The 21309-nt window shown below is 44.2% G+C and overlaps 2 protein-coding genes across 2 annotated transcripts in view; one reads left to right on the top strand and one right to left on the bottom strand.

The window, feature by feature from the left end:
- Positions 1–21309, top strand: part of ADGRA1 (adhesion G protein-coupled receptor A1) — a 554873-nt gene that overhangs the window by 356657 nt on the left and 176907 nt on the right. The window lies entirely within an intron of this gene.
- LOC146350865 (uncharacterized) overlaps positions 1–21309 on the bottom strand; it is a 38611-nt gene that overhangs the window by 7278 nt on the left and 10024 nt on the right. Inside the window, exons 3-4 of the mRNA XM_084842006.1 lie at positions 18127–18229; positions 5708–5791 (exon numbers count right to left, since the gene is read on the bottom strand). Of these exons, the coding sequence (XP_084698132.1) occupies positions 5708–5791; positions 18127–18229 (187 nt within the window). The remainder of the gene's footprint in view (positions 1–5707; positions 5792–18126; positions 18230–21309) is intronic.

Raw genomic sequence — 21309 nt, 5'->3', positions numbered from 1 at the left:
TTTATTGAGTATGACCGTGAAATGGAATGTTATAAATCCTCTGCAGGGCAAAGGATGGGATTGCACTCCCTGTCTCAGTTGGAATCTAACATTGTGGCAGGAAATATTAAGGGGCCTGATATGCTTTTAACACTCTACAACCCAAGAGTTTGCTTTGTGATAAATGGAAGACAATTGAAAGAAGGGAGTAGGGGAGAGCTAAGAAGTAAGGCAATGGGGAGAGCTGGGGTCATTCCTTCACCCCAAATGAGTCCAGCTCCTGCTTTGAAATTTTGTAGGTCTTTTCCTAGTCTGTTCTCAAGACTCTGTGCAAACATTCTGTCATGCTCTAAGCCAGCCTTCCCCAAGCTGGTGCCCCCTACCAGATGTGTTGGGACTACAGCTCCCATAATTCCCAGCTGATGGCCACTCTAAGCCCTGTTCAAGTGTTGTGTAAACTCGGGAGACCAACGTATCAGTGAGGAGTGAGGCCATGCCGAGTAGCTCTGCCACTGATATTGTATGCACCAGTGAGCCCCTCCCCATGGCATCCATGCTTATGTTGTGAATGTCTGCAAGGAAATGGCCTTTGTGCATAGCATACAAAATAGCCTTGGTGCATGCAGAGGCTGCCATGCAAGCTGGAATCCTGACAGTGCAGGATAAAATTGTATCCCCTCTTAAGAGGATAATGGAAATGCAAGGATCACATATTAGTAGCAGGGAAACCATACCTAATGTAAACATAATCCACATTTGCTAGAACATTACATCAGGGATATCAAACAATAGCTGCAATAACACCAAGTGAACATTTGCTTTTTGTAATGGTTAGATCAATAATACTAATCTTTGTGCTAAGTATTGGCATTACTGAAACCCCTAACCAGTATAGGAAGTACTCAACAGTCTCTGCTTAAATCTTGGGTGTGTTTTTTTTGTCTAGTTCCCTGGAGTTAAACAACAGTTGAAGACCTTACATACAGAGTATAACAGACAAGGTATATTGATGGAATCACATGAGGTCACCAATCCTGAGTAAATTTTCAAGGCATTGCTATCCATGTGATTATAAATTAGTGCTGTGTTTTATTATGTTCCTCAGCTATACATGAGAGCATGCTAGCTTTAGCTTCAAGGCATGAACTAATTCCTTAATTTAAATTCGTTTTTTAGATAGGCACCAAATCATTTCACCCCCACTGAAGATACTGCTTCAGTGAGATTATACATTAAATTATAGTAAAATTATTCCAAGTGATGGTAGCTGTACAATTTTCCTTTTCCTCTTGTATTTAATATTTAATGGTGTAATATTAAAATGTTAACAAGTAGACTTATAATGCTATTTGAAAACATTCTGTGAAACCCAGTGCATTAGGGAAGCCCCCAATCTGCTCTTGAAGGTTGGTGATGGATCCTTCAGAGCAGATTTTGGGAGTGCATGAGGAACTTCAGCGGTGGGAGGAGAGGATGGAAAGTTCCATTGTATAAAGAGAAGTCCGCTCATGCAATATTGGATGTTGCCCATTGAGATTCTATACTTGTGGTTTTAATATACAGTCAGGGCCAGAAATATTGGAACAAGGATAACTGTTTTGGCAGTTGGCCTCTGTACACCACCACATTGAAGTTGAAAGGAAACACACCCAGATGGCAGCGAAGTCAGGACTTTCAGCTGTAATTCAAGGAGTTTGACAAAAGTGGGGCACTAACCATTCAGGAAGAACAGCCAGTGGCATGCACATACCCCCATCGTTAGTGGCTCATAAGTAATGGAACAAATGGCTGACAAGCAGCTGCATGGCCAGGTGTGGCCTGTTTCCTGGGTACCCCATGACCAATCAAGCAGACAAAAGGCCTGGAGGTGGCTCTGAGTGTTACATTTGCATTTGGTAGCTGTTCACTGGAACCCCCAACATGAGGTCCAAAGAGGTGTCCATGCGAGTGAAGGAGGCCATCATTAGGCTGAGGAAACAAAATAAACCCATCAGAGAGATAGCAAAAACAGTGGGAGTGGCCAATATAACAGTTTGGAACATCCTGGAAAAGAAGGAATTAACTGGCAAGCTCAGCAACCACAAAAGGCCTGGCAGACCACGGAAGACAACTAAAGTGGGTGACCGCAGAATTCTGCTCATGGTGAAGAGGGACCCTTTCACAACATCTAGCCAGGTCAAGAATGCTCTTGAGGAGGTAGGCATGTCATTGACAACATCTACAGTCAAGAGACGGCTTTATGAATGTAAATATAGAGGCTTCACAACAAGGTGCAAACCACTGGTAACGCTCAAGAACAGACAGGCCAGATTAGTAGGGATGTCAGAGAATTTTGCCACGAATCTCGGGGAGGCCGAAGGCCAGCACATTTGGCCCCCTGAAATCGGTGGCGAAACGGTCTGCCCCCCCACCTGGGACAGGACGTACCTTGGGTGAATCTCCCTGGCGGCGGCGGCAGCTCTGGCGGCGGTTCGGCGGTAGGGTTGGCGGAGAGTTTCTCCCCGAAACTTCGGGGGGCCGAGCGCCAACGTGTTTGGCCCCCCGAACAAGTTTCGGGGAGAAATTCTCCACCCCCCCACCCCCCGCAACCCCCCGGGAAGGGACTTACCTTTGCCGAATGTCCCTCCCGGCGGCGGGTCCCGGCGGCGGTCCGTCGGGTCTTCATCAGGGGCGGGGGCGGCAGCCGATCTTTCGACCGGCTGCCGCCGCCGCCATTCCAATAAAACTAAGAAAAAAAAAAATGCCCCGTGATAGGCTACGTGACGATTAACGTAGCCTATCACAGCTAGATTTGCAAAGTCAGCCGTGATAGGCTACGTAAATCGTCACGTAGCCTATCACGGGTGACTTAAAAAAAAAAAAAAAAAGCACGTACGGATAATGGTGGCCCCCATAGGGAGCTGCCATTCCCGTCCTTATTTGGTCGCTGTGGTCTACGTAAAGATTACGTAGACTACGGCGAAAATAAGGGCAACGCTATTTGCGTTGCCCTTATTTTCGCCGTATTCTACGTAAAGATTTACGTAGACTACAGCGACCAAATAAGGAACGCGAATGGCGGCTCCCTATGGGGGCCGCCATTTGCGTACGCGCTTTTTTTTTTTTAAAGTCACCCGTGATAGGCTACGTGTTGATTTACGTAGCCTATCATGGCTGACTTTGGAGATCTAGCCGTGATAGGCTACGTTAATCATCACGTAGCCTATCACGGGAGCGTTTTTTTTTTTAACTTTTAATTTCGCGGCCGGGCGAGGCGAGGCGCCTCCTCCCCGGCCTGAATTTCGGCCGGGCGAGGCGGGAAGCCTCCCCCCTGGCCTGAATTTCGGCTGGGCGAGGCGGGAAGCCTCCCCCCCGGCCTGAACTTCGGGGGTAGAGCAGCGAAGCGCCTCCCCCCCACCGCGAAAAGCTGCGAGACCAGGTAAGTGGGTTTCGTGCACCCGTATTTGGCGGCAGCGGCCGATCTTCCGACCGGCTGCCGCTGCCGCCATTTCCAGTATATAAAAAAAAAATGATAGGCTACGTAAAGATTTATGTAGCCTATGACGGCTAGATTTTTAAAAAATACCGTGATAGGCTACGTAAATGTTTACGTAGCCTATCACGGCTGAGTGAAAATAAAAAAAACAACCGTGCGTACGCAAATGGCGGCGCCCATGGGCGCCGCCATTTGCGTTCCTTATTTTGGCACGTCTAGTCTACGTAAACATTTACGTAGACCACAGCGAAAATAAGGGCAACACAAATAGCATAGACGACGGTAAGTGACTTTCGTACATCCCTACAGATTAGCCTTTGCTAGCAAACATTTTAAAAAGCCTGCCCAGTTCTGGAGTAAGATTCTTTGGACTGATGAAACCAAGATTAACTTGTACCAGAATGACGGGAAGAGAAATGAATGGAGAAGGAAAGGAACAGCTCATGATCCAAAGCATATCACATCATCTGTCAAACATGGTGGAGGCAGCATTATGGCATGGGCACGTATGGCTGCCAGTGGAACCGGGGCACTGGTGTTTATTGATGACCTGACTGCTGATAAAAGCAGCAGGATGAATTCTGAAGTGTATAGGGCTATACTTTCTGCTCAGATTCAGCCGAATGCTGCCAAACCGATAGGATGCCGCTTCATATTGCAGATGGATAATGACCCAAAACATACAGCAAAAGCTACCCAAGAGTTTCTGAAGGCAAAGAAGTGGGATGTTCTTCAAAGGCCAAGTCAGTCACCTGATCTCAACCCAATAGAGCATGCTTTTCACTTACTGAAGACCAGACTGAAGGCAGAAAGACCCACAAACAAGCAGCGGCTGAAGGCAGCTGCAGTAAAGGCCTGGCAAAGCATCTTGAGGGAGGAAACTCAGCATTTGGTCATGTCCATGGGTTCCAGACTTCAGGCAGTGATTGACTGCAAAGGATTTTCATCCAGGTATTAAAGGCGATCCTTCAGTTTGAAATGATGTTGGTTTGTTCCATTACTTAAGGGCCACCAACGATGGGTGTGTGTGTATGCCACTGGCTGTCCTTCCTGAATGGTTAGTGCCCCACTTTTGTCAACCCCCTTGAATTACAGCTGAAAGTCCTGACTTCGCTCCCATCTGGGTGTGTTTCCTTTCAACTTCAATGTGGTGGTATACAGAGGCCAACTGTCAAAACAGTCATCCTTGTTCAGATATTTCTGGCCCTGACTGTATATCTTGGGGCTACTGTGAGTTGAATAATTAACGTGCATAACAGCCAGGCATTGTGCACATTCACCATACCTAGGGATGGCGGAGAATTTCTCCCAGCGCATTCGGCCCCCTGAAATCGGCGGTGAAATTCTCTGCCCCCCGGACCCCCTGGGATGGGACTTACCTTAAAAAAAAAAAAGCTTAAAAAAACTTTAAAAAAAAAAAAAGCGCGTACGCAAATGGCGGCACCCTATGGGCGCCGCCATTTGCGTTCCTTATTTGGTCCCGGTAGTCTACGTAAAGATTTACCTAGACTACACCGTTCCTTATTTGCGTTCCTTATTTGGGCACGTGTAGTCTACGTAAACATTTATTTTCGCCGTAGTCTATGTAAATGTTTACGTAGACTACACGTGCCCAAATAAGGAACGCAAATGGCGTACGCGCTTCCCCCCCCCCCCCCAAAGTCAGCCGTGACAGGCTACGTAAGGATTTACGTAGCCTATCACGGCTGACTGCAGGGACGCAAACGGCGGTGGCTACGGCCAGAATTTCGGCGGGGAGGGATGGGGCGCCTCCCACCCTGCCCAGAATTTCGGGGGGAGGGACAGAGCGCCTCCCCCCCACCGCGAAGCAAGCTGCGGGATAAGGTAAAGGACTTTCGTCCATCCCTTTACTTCATGGAGAAAGTTCATATAATCTGTTCATGAAGAGGGAATTATACACATTCTCCAGCCATTATGCACAATCCCCAAGAAGCCTTAGGGAATGTGCATATCTCAACTGTATTTTGCACAGAATTATTAGGTGATAATGAGAAAGTGAACAATGGGAATACTTTTTTTTTTTAATTCTTCCCCACATTAAAAAAAAAAGAAGAAAAAGTGCTAGTTAAAACTGGCACATTAGGGGTAGGGAGGTCTAGTCCAGCCTGCTCCCTGCTATGATCCTTCCTTTCTTGCACATCGTTTTCACACAGGCGGACAATAAAAAAAAAATGATTACAACTTTCAGTCTGTAAAGGCATCGCCCATTCTACCACTTCTACAGTCCATCACCTTATTCTGATGCGCGGGTAGACCAGGCCATAAGCTGAGGGCAGAAGGAGAAACCAGCTGACCATCAGACCCACTGTGAGAGCTCTATTTAGAAAGATAAATCAATTACGATCATAGATCAGCATATAAAATGTATAATATTTACACGCAACGTAGATAATTATACAGAAACTCAAAAAGACTAATGTGACCACAGAGTGTTAGCTCGTAGAAATACTACTATTTTACTAAATGTTTGCAGCAAGCACTAGCAGCTGCACAAAACTTGGCCACCTTATCTGTAATCTGAGGATCCTGATTGGAAAGAACAGAAAGATAAAAATTCATTTGATCTGCCTGTCAATTTTGGTAAAATAGATGTAATTTTAAAAAACAGTGAATTTCTCAATAAAAAGAACAATATAATAGAACATGTCATCAGCAGAGAGCCCTATTTGAGCCCTGTTTTCTTATAATATCAGAAATCAGCTTTATTTTCAGTCTGGATATGTTTAGAGCCAGATTGATTTCTGATGGCACCAGTGTGTAGAATTAATGCTTCAGGTTAATCTCACAGTTACTAGTTAATTATGAACATTCTCTACCATCACTTGCAGACAAATATACTGAACAATGTACAAAATGGCTTTCTTATGTTGCTGATTTCTGTCTGCACATTCTCTAAGGTTCCTTGGAGGCCATACTTATTGCATGGGCAAATTACAAAATTATGATCAGATTATGCTGCAGTATGCACATTCTCCAGTGTTTCTTGGAGACTATGCGTATTGACCAGAGAATGTGCAAAATAGTCGAGATATGCACATTCCCCAAGGCCTGTTGGGGATTGTGCATAATGGCTGGAGAATGTGCACAATTCCCTCTTCATGAACAGATTACATGCACATTCTCTATAAAATGTGATGAATGTGCACAATGGCTGTTATGCACATTAACTGTTCAGACCACATTAGCCCCAGTGTGTGTGTGTGTGTGTGTGTGTGTGTGTGTGTGGATAGATAGACAGACAGATAGATAGATATAATATTACTAATGTTACAATGAAATATATTTCAAATAAATTAATACATCTAACCTAAGTATTTAATGCATTTAGTAGATTAATCTATCATATTTGTCAGTGTGCCCATATAAAATACCAATATATTGTATACATCAATGCTACATTTCCCTAGTATATTTGTTCTTTTCTTACTGGAGATATCATGCGTGGTTTATAACAGATGTGATGACTGTAAAAAGAACTTGGCAAAACAAGGATCTACACCTTCAGCACTTCCAGTGATTCATTGATAGATATCCCCAAGTTCTGGAATTATAAGAGAGGAAGAAAAATAAACCTCTCTCTCCACTATCTCCGCACTACGCGTAATTATATGAAGCTCTAAATCTCTGTCTGAAGATCAAACACCAGCTCAATCCTCCATCTGTCCTTTGGAGGTGAGAAGGAAGAAGAAAAATAGAAAATACATTCAACATCTGAAATATCTGAAGCAAGGCCTCTCAGACATTGTGATTTACTTGTAACATAATAAGCTAATATAGCACCCAGAGGAATTTGCTTATCACGTACCTTGCTTACAACTACAATTTTATTAGCACCAAAGTGCATAACCTTTTATTTTGCTCTATTGAATTTCATGGTGCAGAACATCATCCAGTTTTAGAATCATCTAATATTTTCCCATGTACTATTCTAGCATTCTCTGGTACCGAGAATGCTAGAATAGTACATTCAGCTTTCTCTATTAGCAAACTTCTTTAATACATCATTGCTTTTGTTGCTAAGCTGCAAACCTCAACCTTGAACATTCTTTTTGCATTGCTGGGCAACACAGAAAATGGCTGATTGTCCTACTATGGCTGGGTTGGGCTCAGCCCTGGGGCAGAGTAGGGACAAATCCATTTGGCAAAGTCAGTTACCAAGCAGAAGGTCAAAGCACAGTGTTACCAGCCCAGGAAAAAAAGGGCACTCCAAAGGCAGGGTCTTATCAGGAGTTAGCACCACAACAGATGAGACACAAGGTTAAAGATTCAAGGTTTCAAGGTACAGGGAGCAGAAATACAGGTGTTGTTCCATCAGCTAGCAGATCTTAACTGAAGACTTATACAGCCAAGTCTCCCAGGCCACAGCCAGGTATAGCAGCATCACATTAGAAACTTCTGGAAGAAGTCCTCCTCGTGAGGAGGGCCCTGCCCACAAGGACCCCTTTACTCACAAGGAGCCTTCCTCTGCAACTGGGCATTGCTTCTCACAGAGATGGTTCTGGCATGTCTCTTGAGATGACAACACTCTTGAGGTGGTCATTCAGCTTCCATCTCAGAAGCAGACATCTCCTTTTGCAGGGATGGGGACATGGACATGTCCCCTGAGGGCCCAAACTCCTCTTGGTCCATCTCCTGATCTTCTGGAATGGGCTGATCCTCGCTGCAGTTTTCCTCCAGGGACTCTAGCTCTTCCTCTGATGAGGAGAACTCCAGAGGAAGCATGACACCTGGGACCATTACATTGATTTAGGCTATGATTTTAATGTGATAGTGATGATGAAGTTGACATTTTTTAGGGTGATAGGATCTGCAAATGCTGTGACAGCATATCAAGATCATGGTTTGCCATACTTCAAAAAAAGAAAGAAAAAAGTATAGGATAAGCCAAGTGCTTACAGCTACTCATAGCACCATGCCAAAATGATCCTATTAGCTCAACTCCAGGGGATTGGTCTATTTCTGGTTTATGTCACTATTTTATTCATTCATTCATTCATTTATTTCTATATCGCCCAATAGCCGAAGCTTTCTGGGTGGTTCACAAAAATTAAAACCAAAGAGCACACAATAAAACAATACAAAATATGTAAAAATATATAAAATATATAAAAGACTATCACATGTCTATTCTGTCCTGTTCTCATATTCATCTGCATTTTTTAAAAATGCATGAAAAATGCATTTAAATACATATTATCTCAAAACATGAAGGCTGTAGCAAGTTCTCAGCTTTTTCACCCATCTTGAAATCAGTTGTTTTGATTTGGCTATATTTTGGAAGGAGGCAAAATGATTTCAGGGGAAGGAAAACAGAGCTCACTTCCATTGTAAAGGATAACATTTTGCTTTTCCTAGAAACCCTCTTCTGAAGTGCTTTTTTAATTTTGGGAAACTCAGAAGGGCTGCTGCCATAACAAATAGCTGCCTCCTTTGCCACTCACTGGACACTTTTACAAAGTGATGGATTTTTCCTCTACCAGATCATTTAACTCAAGAGCTGCAGTGTTGAATACTCCTCCAAGAAAAGGGCAGAGTTTGAAGTAGGCTTGTTAAAAATATCAAGTCACAGTGTACCATTCCATGCAACCCTATTTTTAATTGTGAAAAATTAAGAAAAACGTATTTACACTTATATTTCTACTTGGTCTAGAACTTCCTGTCCCATTACCACTATTTTCCTTAGTCCCTCAGACATCCTTCCTGAAAGAATCAGTTCAGGAATGGGTGTCTGCCCTACATCTTCTGCAGTGAATGCAGATGAAAAGAATTTAGTAATTTCCTCTGCAATCTTCCTAATCATCCTTTAGTTCTCCTTGAACTCACTTGTCATCCATTGGTCCAATCACCTTCCCACCTGGGTTCTTGCTCCTGGTGTATTTAAATATTTTTATTGTTGGTCTTAATGTTCTTAGCAAAATGTTCCACACAATCCTTTTTTGCATTCCTTATTGTCTGCTTGCTTTTCTTTTATGCAAGTTTGTGTTCCTTTCTGCTCCCTTCATTTGGGCACAACTTCCATTTTCTGAAGGAAGCCTTCTTTATAGCTTCCTTGACACTACTCATTAATCATTCTGATGACCACATAGACTTAGCGGTACCTTTCCTGATCTGTGGTATATAGTTCTAGCTGAGTTTCTGTTTTTGTGATTTTGAGTAATCCTCAAATGTTCTGGGGAGACTGGTTTTCCCTTTCAGCTTCCTTTTTACTAATGCCTTCCTTTTTGAGAAGTTTCCTCTTTTGCAGTCAAATGTGACTTCGGTGGACTTTCCGTGGCAATATATATATATTGATAGCATTATAACTGTTTCCAGCTGGTTCAACAACACTCACATGTTGTACTAGATCCTGGGTGCCATTTAGGATTAAGTCCAGGGATGTCTGTCCCCTGGCTGCTTCTACAACCAGCTGTTCTAGGGCACAGCCATGTAGGATATCTAGAAATGTTACCTCTTTGTTGTGACCAGAATATGCATTTATCTCATCTCTGTCTGCCTTGAAGGAATTTGCCAGTTGGGTGGTATACAAATCTAATAATAAATAAATAAATATGGGTAATTGCAGCCACCCATTAATACAACTCCCCCCCCTTTGGATGCCTCCCTGATTTCATTCTGTATCACAAGATCAGAGGAATAATAGCTTGTCCCCAGTATTATATTACTTTGGGGGGCTGATATTGTCACCCAGACTGATTCGGTAGAGGAGTCTGCCCCTTTGGAGGTTTCTGTTCAATTGACATTATGCCCTCTTTGACATACACAGTGACATAACCCCCAGTATGCCCTTTGCTGGCCTTCCTATAGAGTTTGTATCCAGAGATGCCCATGTCCCACTGGTTCTCTCCATTCTATCAGGTTTCCATTACATTCATTACTCCCAAGTAAACATGATGATGATTTGATGAAAGTTGGGTGGCCATATCATGATAGCATTTCTCTTTGAATCAATGGGCCAAATTCATTAATTTATGTTAAATGTCTATTTCGCCACATCCCTAATTTTTGACACTTTGTGTGTGTGTGTGTGTGTGTGTGTGTGTACACGCGCTAAGAATTGTATTGGTATATTTGGAAACATGAAAGCCAGTAGATAACTAAGTTCCAGTCTTCACATTAATTCAGGAGGTGTGCATCAGGACAGTTTGTAAAACTGAATTCTTCAAGCATCCCTTCCTCAAGAAGCCTGCTACCACTCATTTCATTTCATTTATTATATTTCTATACCACCCCATTGATGAAGCTCTCTGGGCAGTTCACAAAAATTGGTAGGTGAACATAGTATAGAGCTCAGAACAGAGCATAGCTGGCAAGAAGGTTTGATCCTTGGTATTGTCATTGCAGAAATCAGAACCTGGACAAGTCTGTTTCTATTGCATGTTGGTTTTAATTGTGTAAGCTGCCTTAGGGCGCAACCCTATTGGCATAGGCGGCCGCCTCTGAACTTGGAGGTGACCATCTATCCAATGCAGGGCACGAGAAGCACGGAAGGGATTTCCCCTCCGCACTTCAGCCGCCTTGCATTTGCAGCTAGACAGCCGATTTCAGCTGTCTAGCCGCAGGAAAGCAGAGCGGGAGAGGAGGCTGCCAGATGACACATAGGATATGTCGTAATGGCATTTCTGCCTTCCCCGCCCTGGAACACCCCCCAAAATGCCCCATTATCGCTGCTCCGCGCTCCTCTTCTGAGTGCGGTGCATGGGGCCATTTGAAGCTGCCTGCAAGGCAGTAAGGAGAGGGGGAAGGTCAGTTCTCTGGGAACTGACCTTGGAGCGCGGGCTCCGAGGTCAGCCGCTGACTAGTGGCCATAGAATTGCTCCCTTAAGCAGTTTCTTTTGGAATCAGAAAGGTGGGGTAAATAAATCTAACAAATAAAAAAATAAAGATAATCAACTTCTTTTGAGCAGTACCAAGAAATTCATTAGAACCATTTAGGAATAAGTGGTTAGAGGGCTGGGTAAAATAAAAACAAAGACAGAAGGAGGCAGAGAAATTTCTAAGCAAAAGCATTATAAATTAGATTATCATTTGTACAGACAGCACAGTGCCAAGTATTAATACATGTATTAATATTCGCCTACACAGTTTGAAAAAAAACAATGTGTAATCTGGGTGAGGGGTAAAAACAGATCAATTTAGTTGTCACCAAAGCATCAGTTTTAAATAGTATTCTGTTTGCAGTGTCATACAAGAGGTGAAGTTTTAACACAAATTACAAGAGCATAGGTCAGGTTTTATGCATTAACCCTTTTTGAGAGGGATGAAACATCCTTCCTGTCTTTGTTTAACACCTAGCCACTGGTGTGTTTGCATCAAGGGCACTACACTAAAGTAATAGGCAAAACCCATTCAAGCAATTTGCTAAATCATATTACAGTCATTCAAAAAGAGAATCATTATAAACTCAGTTATTTAATATATCAGAAACTGTAACCCTTTAGGGTTACAATGTTTTTCAGGAAATGTTGCAATGTAGTGGTTGCTCTTAAACTTCAGCAAGGAGCGTGGATTGTCTACATCTGAATTTTAAATTCATATAATGTAAATTCATACAAAGTGCTGCCATATCACTAAATCCAGTATGACATAATGGGTTGGACCAACTGGTTGCCCTTCAGTTATGGAAAGCTCTTTCATCTAGCAGAGGCATCTGTCTGCAGAATAAAAAGGGAGGCAATTTTCAACTATTCCCCCTCCTTCTTGCAGCCTTCTGTGCATCTCCCCCTCCCCCTCAAGTCTCTAGACAGGGCCGCCGTAAGAAACAGACTACATCTGAGAATTCTCACCTGCAGCTTCTCCTTGGCCTGGATTCAAGCATAATGATAGATGTGCTTCATTTTTTCTTACATGGGGATAACAGAATAGAGATTGGGTTGTGCTTCTCCTTGGTACCACCTCCAAATTCCAAGCCACTTCTAGCAGAGCTTCTTTCTGCTTCCTGGGGCTCAGTCTCACAGGTCTTCTGGTTGTGGCCTGCTGCTGGCCTTCTCCACTACTCATTCAGGAGGGATTTCTCCCTTAAGGCCTGGCCTCAAACCACTCCTATCCCTTTCTCTGTAGTAACTGCTTCACACAATTACTCAGCAGTGACACCTTGCCTGGAAACCTTAGGTGGCATTCACTTGCTCGCTCACTCCTACTCCTTGATCTCTTTCCCTGGTGAGCCTGGAGTTCTTTCTGTGACAAGTTCTTTCTGAGATCCTAATGATATAGGGCAGGATACAAATGGTTTAATAAAAAAATAAGAACAGGCCACCTGCTCTGCCACAGAATCCCTCCTGAAAGCCTTCCCTGTTCCTTCTCTCCTTACAACCAACTCTGTAACTGGGGCTACTTGGCCTGGACCAATCATAAGCCGGCCTGTCCAATCTTATCTCTATTGATTCCCAGTCATAAAGGAAGAGCATAAGAAGAGCCCTGCTGGATCAGACCAAGGTCCATCTAGTCCAGCATTCTGTTCACACAGTGGCCAACCAGCTGTCGACCGGGAACCCACAAGCAGGGCACAAGTGCAGCAGCACCCTCCTGCGCATGTTCCCCAGGGACTGGTGTACATAGGCTCACTGCCTCTGGTACTGGAGGTAGCACATAGCCATCAGGACTAGAAGCCACTGATAGCCTTCTCCTCCAGGAATTTGTCCAACCCCCTTTTAAAGCCATCCAAATTGGCGGCTATCACCACATCTTGTGGTAGCAAATTGCATAGTTTAACAGTGTGCTTTTATCTGTCCTGAATCTTACCCATCACAGTAAGATTTTACCTTACCATGATGGATTTAGACTCCCTTACAGTTGGGTTGCAGGCCTAGCTAATAAGTGAGGCTATAAAGCACTATTTTGATGCTGCGATTCTCTGTTGTTTGATTTATTGCTGTTCTGAAGTAACTAATTTGCACCTTTGATCATGTGCAGCATCAGGTTAGAAAGGGGGCTGCTTTCCCATCCCTGTCTTTTCCAACACAAACGTATGTGGGTCTGCTCAGAAGTAACTCCCATTGTGTTCAGTGAGGCTTGTCTTTGATGTTTACTTCCTTTCTTTTTGGAAGTGATTAATTCACAGCTTCGCTCCTTTGCAGCATTGGGAGATTCAGGGGAAAGGAGAAGGGGGATTAGAAGAAGGGCTGGTTGGAGCCAGGGTGCTTCAAGTATCCACAGGGTTAAGTCTCCTAAAGGCTGGGAAGCACTTTGCTAGCTGTAAGGGAGTAGTTAATGCAGAACTTCGCTGGATGACAGCATTGGGCACTTTAGCAGAAGCTGAAGGATCTACACAGCTGTGTTTCTGCAATGTTTCGTGCTGAAAAGAAGTTGTTAATGCGAAGCTGCAGTCTTTTTCTTAAGTGTTATATCAACCCTGTGTTTATTTAATGATTGTTGCTTTAAGGAAGTAATTAATGTGTGTGGAGAGAGAGAGAGAGAGAGAGAGAGAGAGAGAGAGATTTGTCAAGACACAGGAGGAAACCTCTCACAGTTTTATTGAAGGGGAAAGGATCTTAAGCTGTATTTCTCTAATGTTTGGTGCTGGTTGGAGCCAGGGTGCTTCAAATATTCACAGGGTTAAGTCTCCTAAAGGCTGTGAAATGCTGTAAGGAAGTAGTTAAAGTGAAGCCTGCCTCACTCACTTGCAGCATTGGGAGCTTTAACAGAGAGAGAAGAATCTACAACTGTATTTCTGTAACGTTTCATGCTGTAAGGAAGTAATTAATGTGGGGGAGGGCAACAGGAGAGTGCTTTTGTGGAGACCCAGGAGGAAACCTCCCAGGATTTTATGGAAGGAGAAAGGGGGGAACCTGGATGGGGGGGATCCTTTTTGGTTGAGCAGCCCCTGCCAGTCAGATGACATTCACTCCAACCTCGCCCCCAGAAGTATATTCTGTAAACTGACTTATGCTGGTGTGGTGTACTCACTTGTGGAGCCCTGTGCAGACCAAAGTGCACCAAAGTCGATTCCTAGGAAAATCTGGATAATCCTCCATTCGCTTCTCCATGAACAGCTTTCAAGAATTTCTTGAGGACCAGAAGCTTTCAGATGTAAAACTCACAGCTTTCTAACAGTTCATTCAAATAAAATATCCAGTAACCTAAGGAAGCAAACCAATTGGGATTGCTGTGTCTTCATTACACGTGTTAATGATTGTTTAAATTAATATTAGCACTTCTCCCATATGTTTATCCAGCTGTTAGGCATTCTAGAATAATCCATGTTTCTTTTCTACCATTTGAAAAATCTTTTACACACCTTTTAATATCATACACTGTCAAAACATGTCAAAACTGCATGATTGACATGAAAGGAAAAGAGCTTCTTATATTAATATGCACATGTTCTCCCTGTCAGTTTAAACACAGAAAATGTAATGCTTCCATCTTCAAAGGCTTTTAAAATAAGAATTATGAGTCTTCTGCTTTCCAGTATATCCTTCCTTGAGAGGTAGTACTCATTAATAAAAGTCTGAAGTGAGTATAAAGGGATTATCAAGAGCGTGTTTTCAGTTAGCAATTTTTCACAAATTCTGGCATATGCATAATGGCCCTGATCATTGAAGCCAATGCACACCCAGCGGTTTCTGGGACTGGCTCTCCATCCAGCAGTTGGCTCTGTGTGTGCCATTCCCAGCACTGTATTAGAAATGGCATGTGCAGTGCTAAACAGATGATCTCTTGGGCATCCTGATGGGTTGGGGAGCACTTCTCCAAGCCAGTGACTGGTGCTGTCGGAACTACTGGAACACAGAAAGCTGTCTTATATCGAGTCAACCTCTTTGTCCATTTAGCTCAGTATTGTATGGAATGATTGCCAGCAGCTATCTGAGGTTTCAGACAGGATTCTTTCCCAGCCCTGTGTAAAGATGCCAGGGATTAACCCTAGAACCTTATATTCTAGCACTGAGCTACGGCCCTTCCCCAAATAGACCAGTTTAGGATAGCTCAATATGTGCAATACACTGTTGCATATATTTTACCATTGAAGGTAAGCAGATATTGTGCTGTAAGATACCTGGATGGGAGAGTGACTGGCAACCAAACAGTGACTGGTTTGACTTACTATTTTGGTTTGACTTACTGATTTTATACTAGATTGCAGGGTTTTGTTTTGGTTTTATGATTCTGAGCAAGTAAAGGAACAGCATTTCATATGACCTTTAGAACAAAAATATATGGCAAGTCTTCCTCACCAAAATGACTGATTTGAGCTATATGACCTTGTTCATTTATGCTTGTGGCTGCCAGTGGCACAGACATGAATCTCCCTTGAATCCCTTGAGTCCTGTCCCTCTCCCAGCTTCCCCATAGGGTCTCTGTTCTAGGATGATACAGTATGATAATGGAGGGATGCTGTGGGAAGCCTAGGAGAAAAGAAGATAACAATTTGTCACAAGATCCATGTGTTTCACTAAAGATGTTTCCACAGATGATCTTGATCTTACAGCTATGTTATCCAATGAGGTATTTTGTATTGCTTTGGAACAGTAGTCATTGTCAAGATAGCATAGTAGCTCAAAATAATTTTTGCAGAGTATTAAACAGCCAATTCCTCAGTTCAAGCTGAATTTAAAGCCCTCTATATGACCTTACCAGAGACACCTGTTATCTCTGTTGTGCCTGTCTTGGCATAATTAATGACACTTCGTTAGCGACATGCGTTGAATGTTAATTCATCATCTAATGCTTGATGGAAAGCTTGGCACCCCTTGTATTTTAAACGATATGTGATTATACAGCTACTTCTATGCTGAAAAGGTACAATTATTCATGCATATTAAACATATGTTAACATTAAACCAGAACAGCTGTATCTGAATTCATCACATAATGGCTGAAAATTGTAGGATCTAAGACTGAATGAAAACATAGAAATAATACTAATAAAGCTTTTCTAAAGCCATATGCAGGAAGTCAAGCTAGCTTCTCAATAACAATTTATATAGTCATCTTCAGCAGAGAGAATGAAATGCAAAATAACAATGCATATAGCACTTTAGAGGGTTCAAAACGCTCAACATATATTATCTCTTGTAATCTACACAACAACTCTGTATGGTAGATCGGTATTATTATTCCTTATAGAAGAGAGCAACTGGCTTGCCTAAAGCCATCTAGTGAGTTCATGGCAGCAACAATATTTGAACAAGGACTTCAAGATTTTTTGTTTGTAACTTAACTGCATTCTACCAACATTCAAAAGTTAATGATATATTAATGACAGTCTGCAAGCAACAGTTTCTAAGACTAAACTTCATCTAGTTGAAATCGGCGCTGTGATTTTATGATTTAAAACGGATCTCTAGTACAAAAGTTCTAAAATATTTTTTTCACACATAATGAGCTGTTTGTTCTATTTAATATGTATCTTGGCTGCTGGAGCTGTTTCACAAGGGAAAACTTAGGCAAAATATAATTTCTAGTATGCTAGATGTATTTTGCCACCACTGTTGGCACAGTGTGCAGTACAATATCTTTTTCTGGAGTGATAACATGAAGTCATATGTGACAACATGAACCTCTACTGAATTTTACAGTGAGCCACCCTTTCTGGCACATTTTCTAACCCAAGGTCTTCTGAGTGACCATGGAGACCTGTCCAATGGTCTACTGAATTCTGGGATCTTATTCTGGATTTCAGTGACTGGTGATAGAAGTGTTGAGCCATTGATAATAGGATTGATTGGTTGATTGATTGATTGAGCCCCCACTTTTATACCAAGAAAAAATGGCACTCAAGGCAGTTTACAATCATAAATAAACTTGATTAAAACAATAAAAACACAACAATAATGGAATAAAAACAGCATCCGACCCAACAGGCCTGCTTACATGCCAAAGGCCTGCTTAAATAAAAAGGTCTTTGCCTGCTGGCAGAAGGACAGCAGAGAGGGAGAGAACCTAGCCTCCCTCCGTGGCGAGCTCCACAGCCTGGGAGCAACCAACGAGAAGACCCTCTTTTATGTCACCACCAAACATGCCTCTGAAAGTGGCAATCTTGAAAGAAGGGCCTCTCCTGAAAATTCAAAGACCCAGGCAGGCTCGTATGGGAGAAAGCGGTCTTTCTAGTTCCAAACCATATAAAAGAATGCCTGTGCTCCTTTAGTATCCACAAATACTAAAGGAGCAACAGTTTGTCCAGTCTCACCTTCTAGTATGTCAACAGAGGCCAAGAATAAGACTGGGATGTTGTGGGTGTGGAGGTTTGGGGTGAAAATTGGTCTATAAGGGTGCAATCCTATTCAGATAGGTGGACGCCTCTGACCTCAGAGTCGACTGCCTATACAATGCAGGGCAGGAGAAGCAAGGAGGGGATCATTCCCTCTGCACTTTTCCTGCCCTTCATTTTCGGCTAGACATCCAATTTCAGCTGTTTAGCCGCGGGAGGGCAGAGCAGGGGCGGAGGCTGCTGTACGACACATTGGATGTGTCGTACAGGTATTTAGACCCACCCCACCCCCAGAACGCCCCCCGGGAATGACCGTTTTCAGCTGCTCTGTGCTCCTCTTGCGAGCACAGAGCATGGTGCTATTCCACACTGCCTCCAAGTAGGGATGTCAGAGAATTCCGCCACGGATCTCGGTGAGGCCGAATGCCAGTGCATTTGGCCCCCCGAAATCTGTGGCGGAATGGCCTGCCGCCCCCCCGCGGATCCCCCCCGGGACGAGACTTACCTGGGGCGGATCTTCCGGGCGGCGGTGGCTCCGGCGGCGGCTCCGGCGGCGGCTCCGGCGGCGGGCAGTCTTCTAACCAGCTGCCGCCACCGCCATTTCCAGGCTTGTGAAAAAAAAAAAAAAAGATGTGATAGGCTACGTAAATCTTTATGTAGCCTATCATGGTTGGGGGTGGGTTTAAAAAAAAAAATGCGTACGCAAATGGCGGCGGCTACGGCCGCCGCCATTTGCGTTCCTTCTTTTTGGCCGTCTTAATCTACGTAAATATTTACGTAGACTATGACGGCGAAAATCAAGGGGAACGCAAATAGCGTAGCGGGCGCTATTTGCGTCCCCTTTTGGTTCGCCGTTTTAGCCTACGTAAAGATTTACGTAGGCTAAAACGGTGAATGAGAAAGGGACGCAAATAGTGCCCGCTACGCTATTTGCGTTCCCCTTTCTTTTCGCCGTCATAGTCTACGTAAATATTTACGTAGATTAAGATGGCCAAAAAGAAGGAATGCAAATGGCGGCGGCCGTAGCCTCCACCATTTGTGTACGTGGTTGTTTTTTTTGTTTTTGTTTTTACCCAGAGCCCTCTGTGGCCGGAAATCCGGCTGCGGACGGCCCTGGCCTGGCCGGGCCAGGCCTGGCCGAGTGCTCTGCGGAGCTGCCGCGGAGCACAGCCGGCCGTTCGAGGATTCCGGGGGGAGGAACAGAGCGCCTCCCCCCCCAGCCAGGATTCCAGGGGGGGGAAGGAACGCTTCCCCTCCCATCAACATAATCCACAAAAGGTAAGTCACTTTTGTACATCCCTACCTCCGAGGCAGTGCAGAAGTGGTGGGAGCTCGGATCTCCAGGAACTGACCTCAGAACGTGGGCTCCAAGGTTGGTCCCCAGAAAACCAGATATCCTGTGGCCATCTAGCCTCTGTCTAGAGGCCATAGGATCGCTCCCTAAATAGTCCATATTGTGTAACAACCACGTTGACTGTTTAAATGCAAAATCTGTTATTACAATAGAAACTGGCAGAGTTAACTTGATTCTCCCATGCTAAGCCTTATTAAGCACTTCATCTCAATAGAACAAACCCAATTAGCTGGAATTATAGTTACATCACCTTCACTGATGGGTGTAATTGATGTGAGTTGAAGTGAGTCTTATAAGTTTGACCTTGACTCCACTCAGTGAATACTTTGGATCACCTAGTTGAGAAACCAAAAGAATGAACAGAGAAAGTGATATAAATATAAACTGAGTATAATTAAAAGCACTTTCTGGTAAGATGGGTGACTCCTTTGTTAGGATAAGGCTTGTTTGGTGGGGTGGGAGAGGATTTAGTTGGGTTAATCTACGTACCCTGAAAAACATGGAGGGGGAGAACAGAATCCACTATACTGTATCTTCATCATGATCTTGCCTACCTGTGTGTGCAGGAGAAATTGAGACTTAGGGTGCAATCCTATGCAGATATGCAGCCGCCTCCAAACTCAGAGGCAACTGCAGATCCACTGCAGGGCAGGAGAAGCACGGAGGGGATTGTTCCCTCCCTGCTACTCCTGCCCTTCATTTTCGGCTAGATAGCCTGTATCGGCTGTCTAGTTGTGGGAGGGCTGAGTGGGAAAAGAGGCTGCCATGCAACACATCAGGTGTGTCATACCAGTATTTCTGCCCTCCCTGTCCTGGAACACCCCCTAAACACACCCCGTTTTGGCCTCTCTGTGCTCCTCTTGTGAGCACGGAGCATGGGGCTGTTCTGCACTACCGACAAGGTAGCGCAGAAGGGGGGGAAGGTCGGTTCCCCAGCAACCAACCTTGGAGTGCGGGCTCCAAGGTCAGCTCCTGGAAAACCAGATATCCTACAGCCATCTAGCTGCTGACTAGCTACCATAGGATTGCTCTTTCCCTGAGTCAATTATCGCAGACTTTGGAGCTTTAATTATAAATGTTCGGACATGCAGACAAATAAGTACTGAATGAAACCAGGCAGCGGAGTCTACGTAGGTCGAAAGACGTGCCGGGTCAAATGACTGACGTAAGTGAGCATATGTGAATTTTAAGCATGCCTGATTGGAGCAAACCTGGGAATCCCAAGGAGGGAATGAGCTGAGAAATGTGATAGTTAAGAACGTCAGTTGGCTTCCAGCTTGGATCCAGTGCAAAAAAACCTTGAGGGAAGCCCCTGCAGTAAATGCCATGAAGCAGGGCCGGCACTGCATTCCAGTGGGCTTTAGGCGTAGTGTTGCTGATGGGCCCTTGCCACCGTTGAAACCCCCCGCCTGCCCACCCATTCACCTGCCCACAGGCTCACATGCTTGCTTGCAGAAGCCCCCCACCTGTCTGCAGAAGCCCCCTGCCTGCCAAAGTTCCTGATGTGCCACTCCCCCAAGCAACCCCCATCTATGTGCCTGCCTTCTGAAGCCCACCACCCACCCACCCAAAGCTGTCTTGCTTGCTTCCTCCTTTCACTATTCTCTCCACTCCATTTTCCCCCCCGGTTGGGGTGGTGGTACACAGAAGTTCCTTCTCTCCTGACCTGGCCAAACCCACTCATGCTCTTTTTAAAAACTACTTACATTTTAAATAGCAGCCCTGAGTCTGAACTAATCAGATGCTGCCTTTGGGGAAGACTCATCAATGATGGCACAGGGGCAATGTGAAGACCAGGTCCCCCTCACAAATGCAGTGTCTAAATTGTGCAGGGCATGTGGGCAAGCATGCATACCCTTCCCCTTAATGCCCCCCCCCCAGCTACACCATAGCCCTTCGCACCTTCAGCTGAACACACTTACCAAGCTCCTGAGTTCATAAGGCCGGCTTTATCAAGGTGTCTGAACATAGGAGCTCTATAAGCACATTCAGCTCGACATGTGAAGATCTAAATGGCGACCAGTTGTGCACAGACATGGGGGGGACAGGACATACATGCACACCCATGTCTCTTACACAGTTTAGCACTACTTGTGTGCATGCGAATGCCTGCCTAAGGCTTACAGTGGTGATGCAACTGTGCTCTGCAATCCATACAATTCTGACCTTCCTGTTACAGTTGCACAGTCTCCTGATAGTAGCATCATAATGTAAGCACATGAAGTGATATGTTCTCTTTTGGCTGCAGTGTATGTTTACCACTCATTTAAAAACAACAGCAAAAACATAGTTGGTGTACTCTTTGAGAGAAAGTTGCATATGCATGTCTCTAAC

Source organism: Heloderma suspectum, chromosome 3, assembly GCF_057233095.1.
Source record: "Heloderma suspectum isolate Gila_16-S chromosome 3, 16-S_ref, whole genome shotgun sequence".
Taxonomy (NCBI): domain Eukaryota; kingdom Metazoa; phylum Chordata; class Lepidosauria; order Squamata; family Helodermatidae; genus Heloderma; species Heloderma suspectum.
The sequence above is the reverse complement of the archived record's forward strand: the minus strand, read 5'-3'. Positions and strand labels throughout refer to the sequence as shown.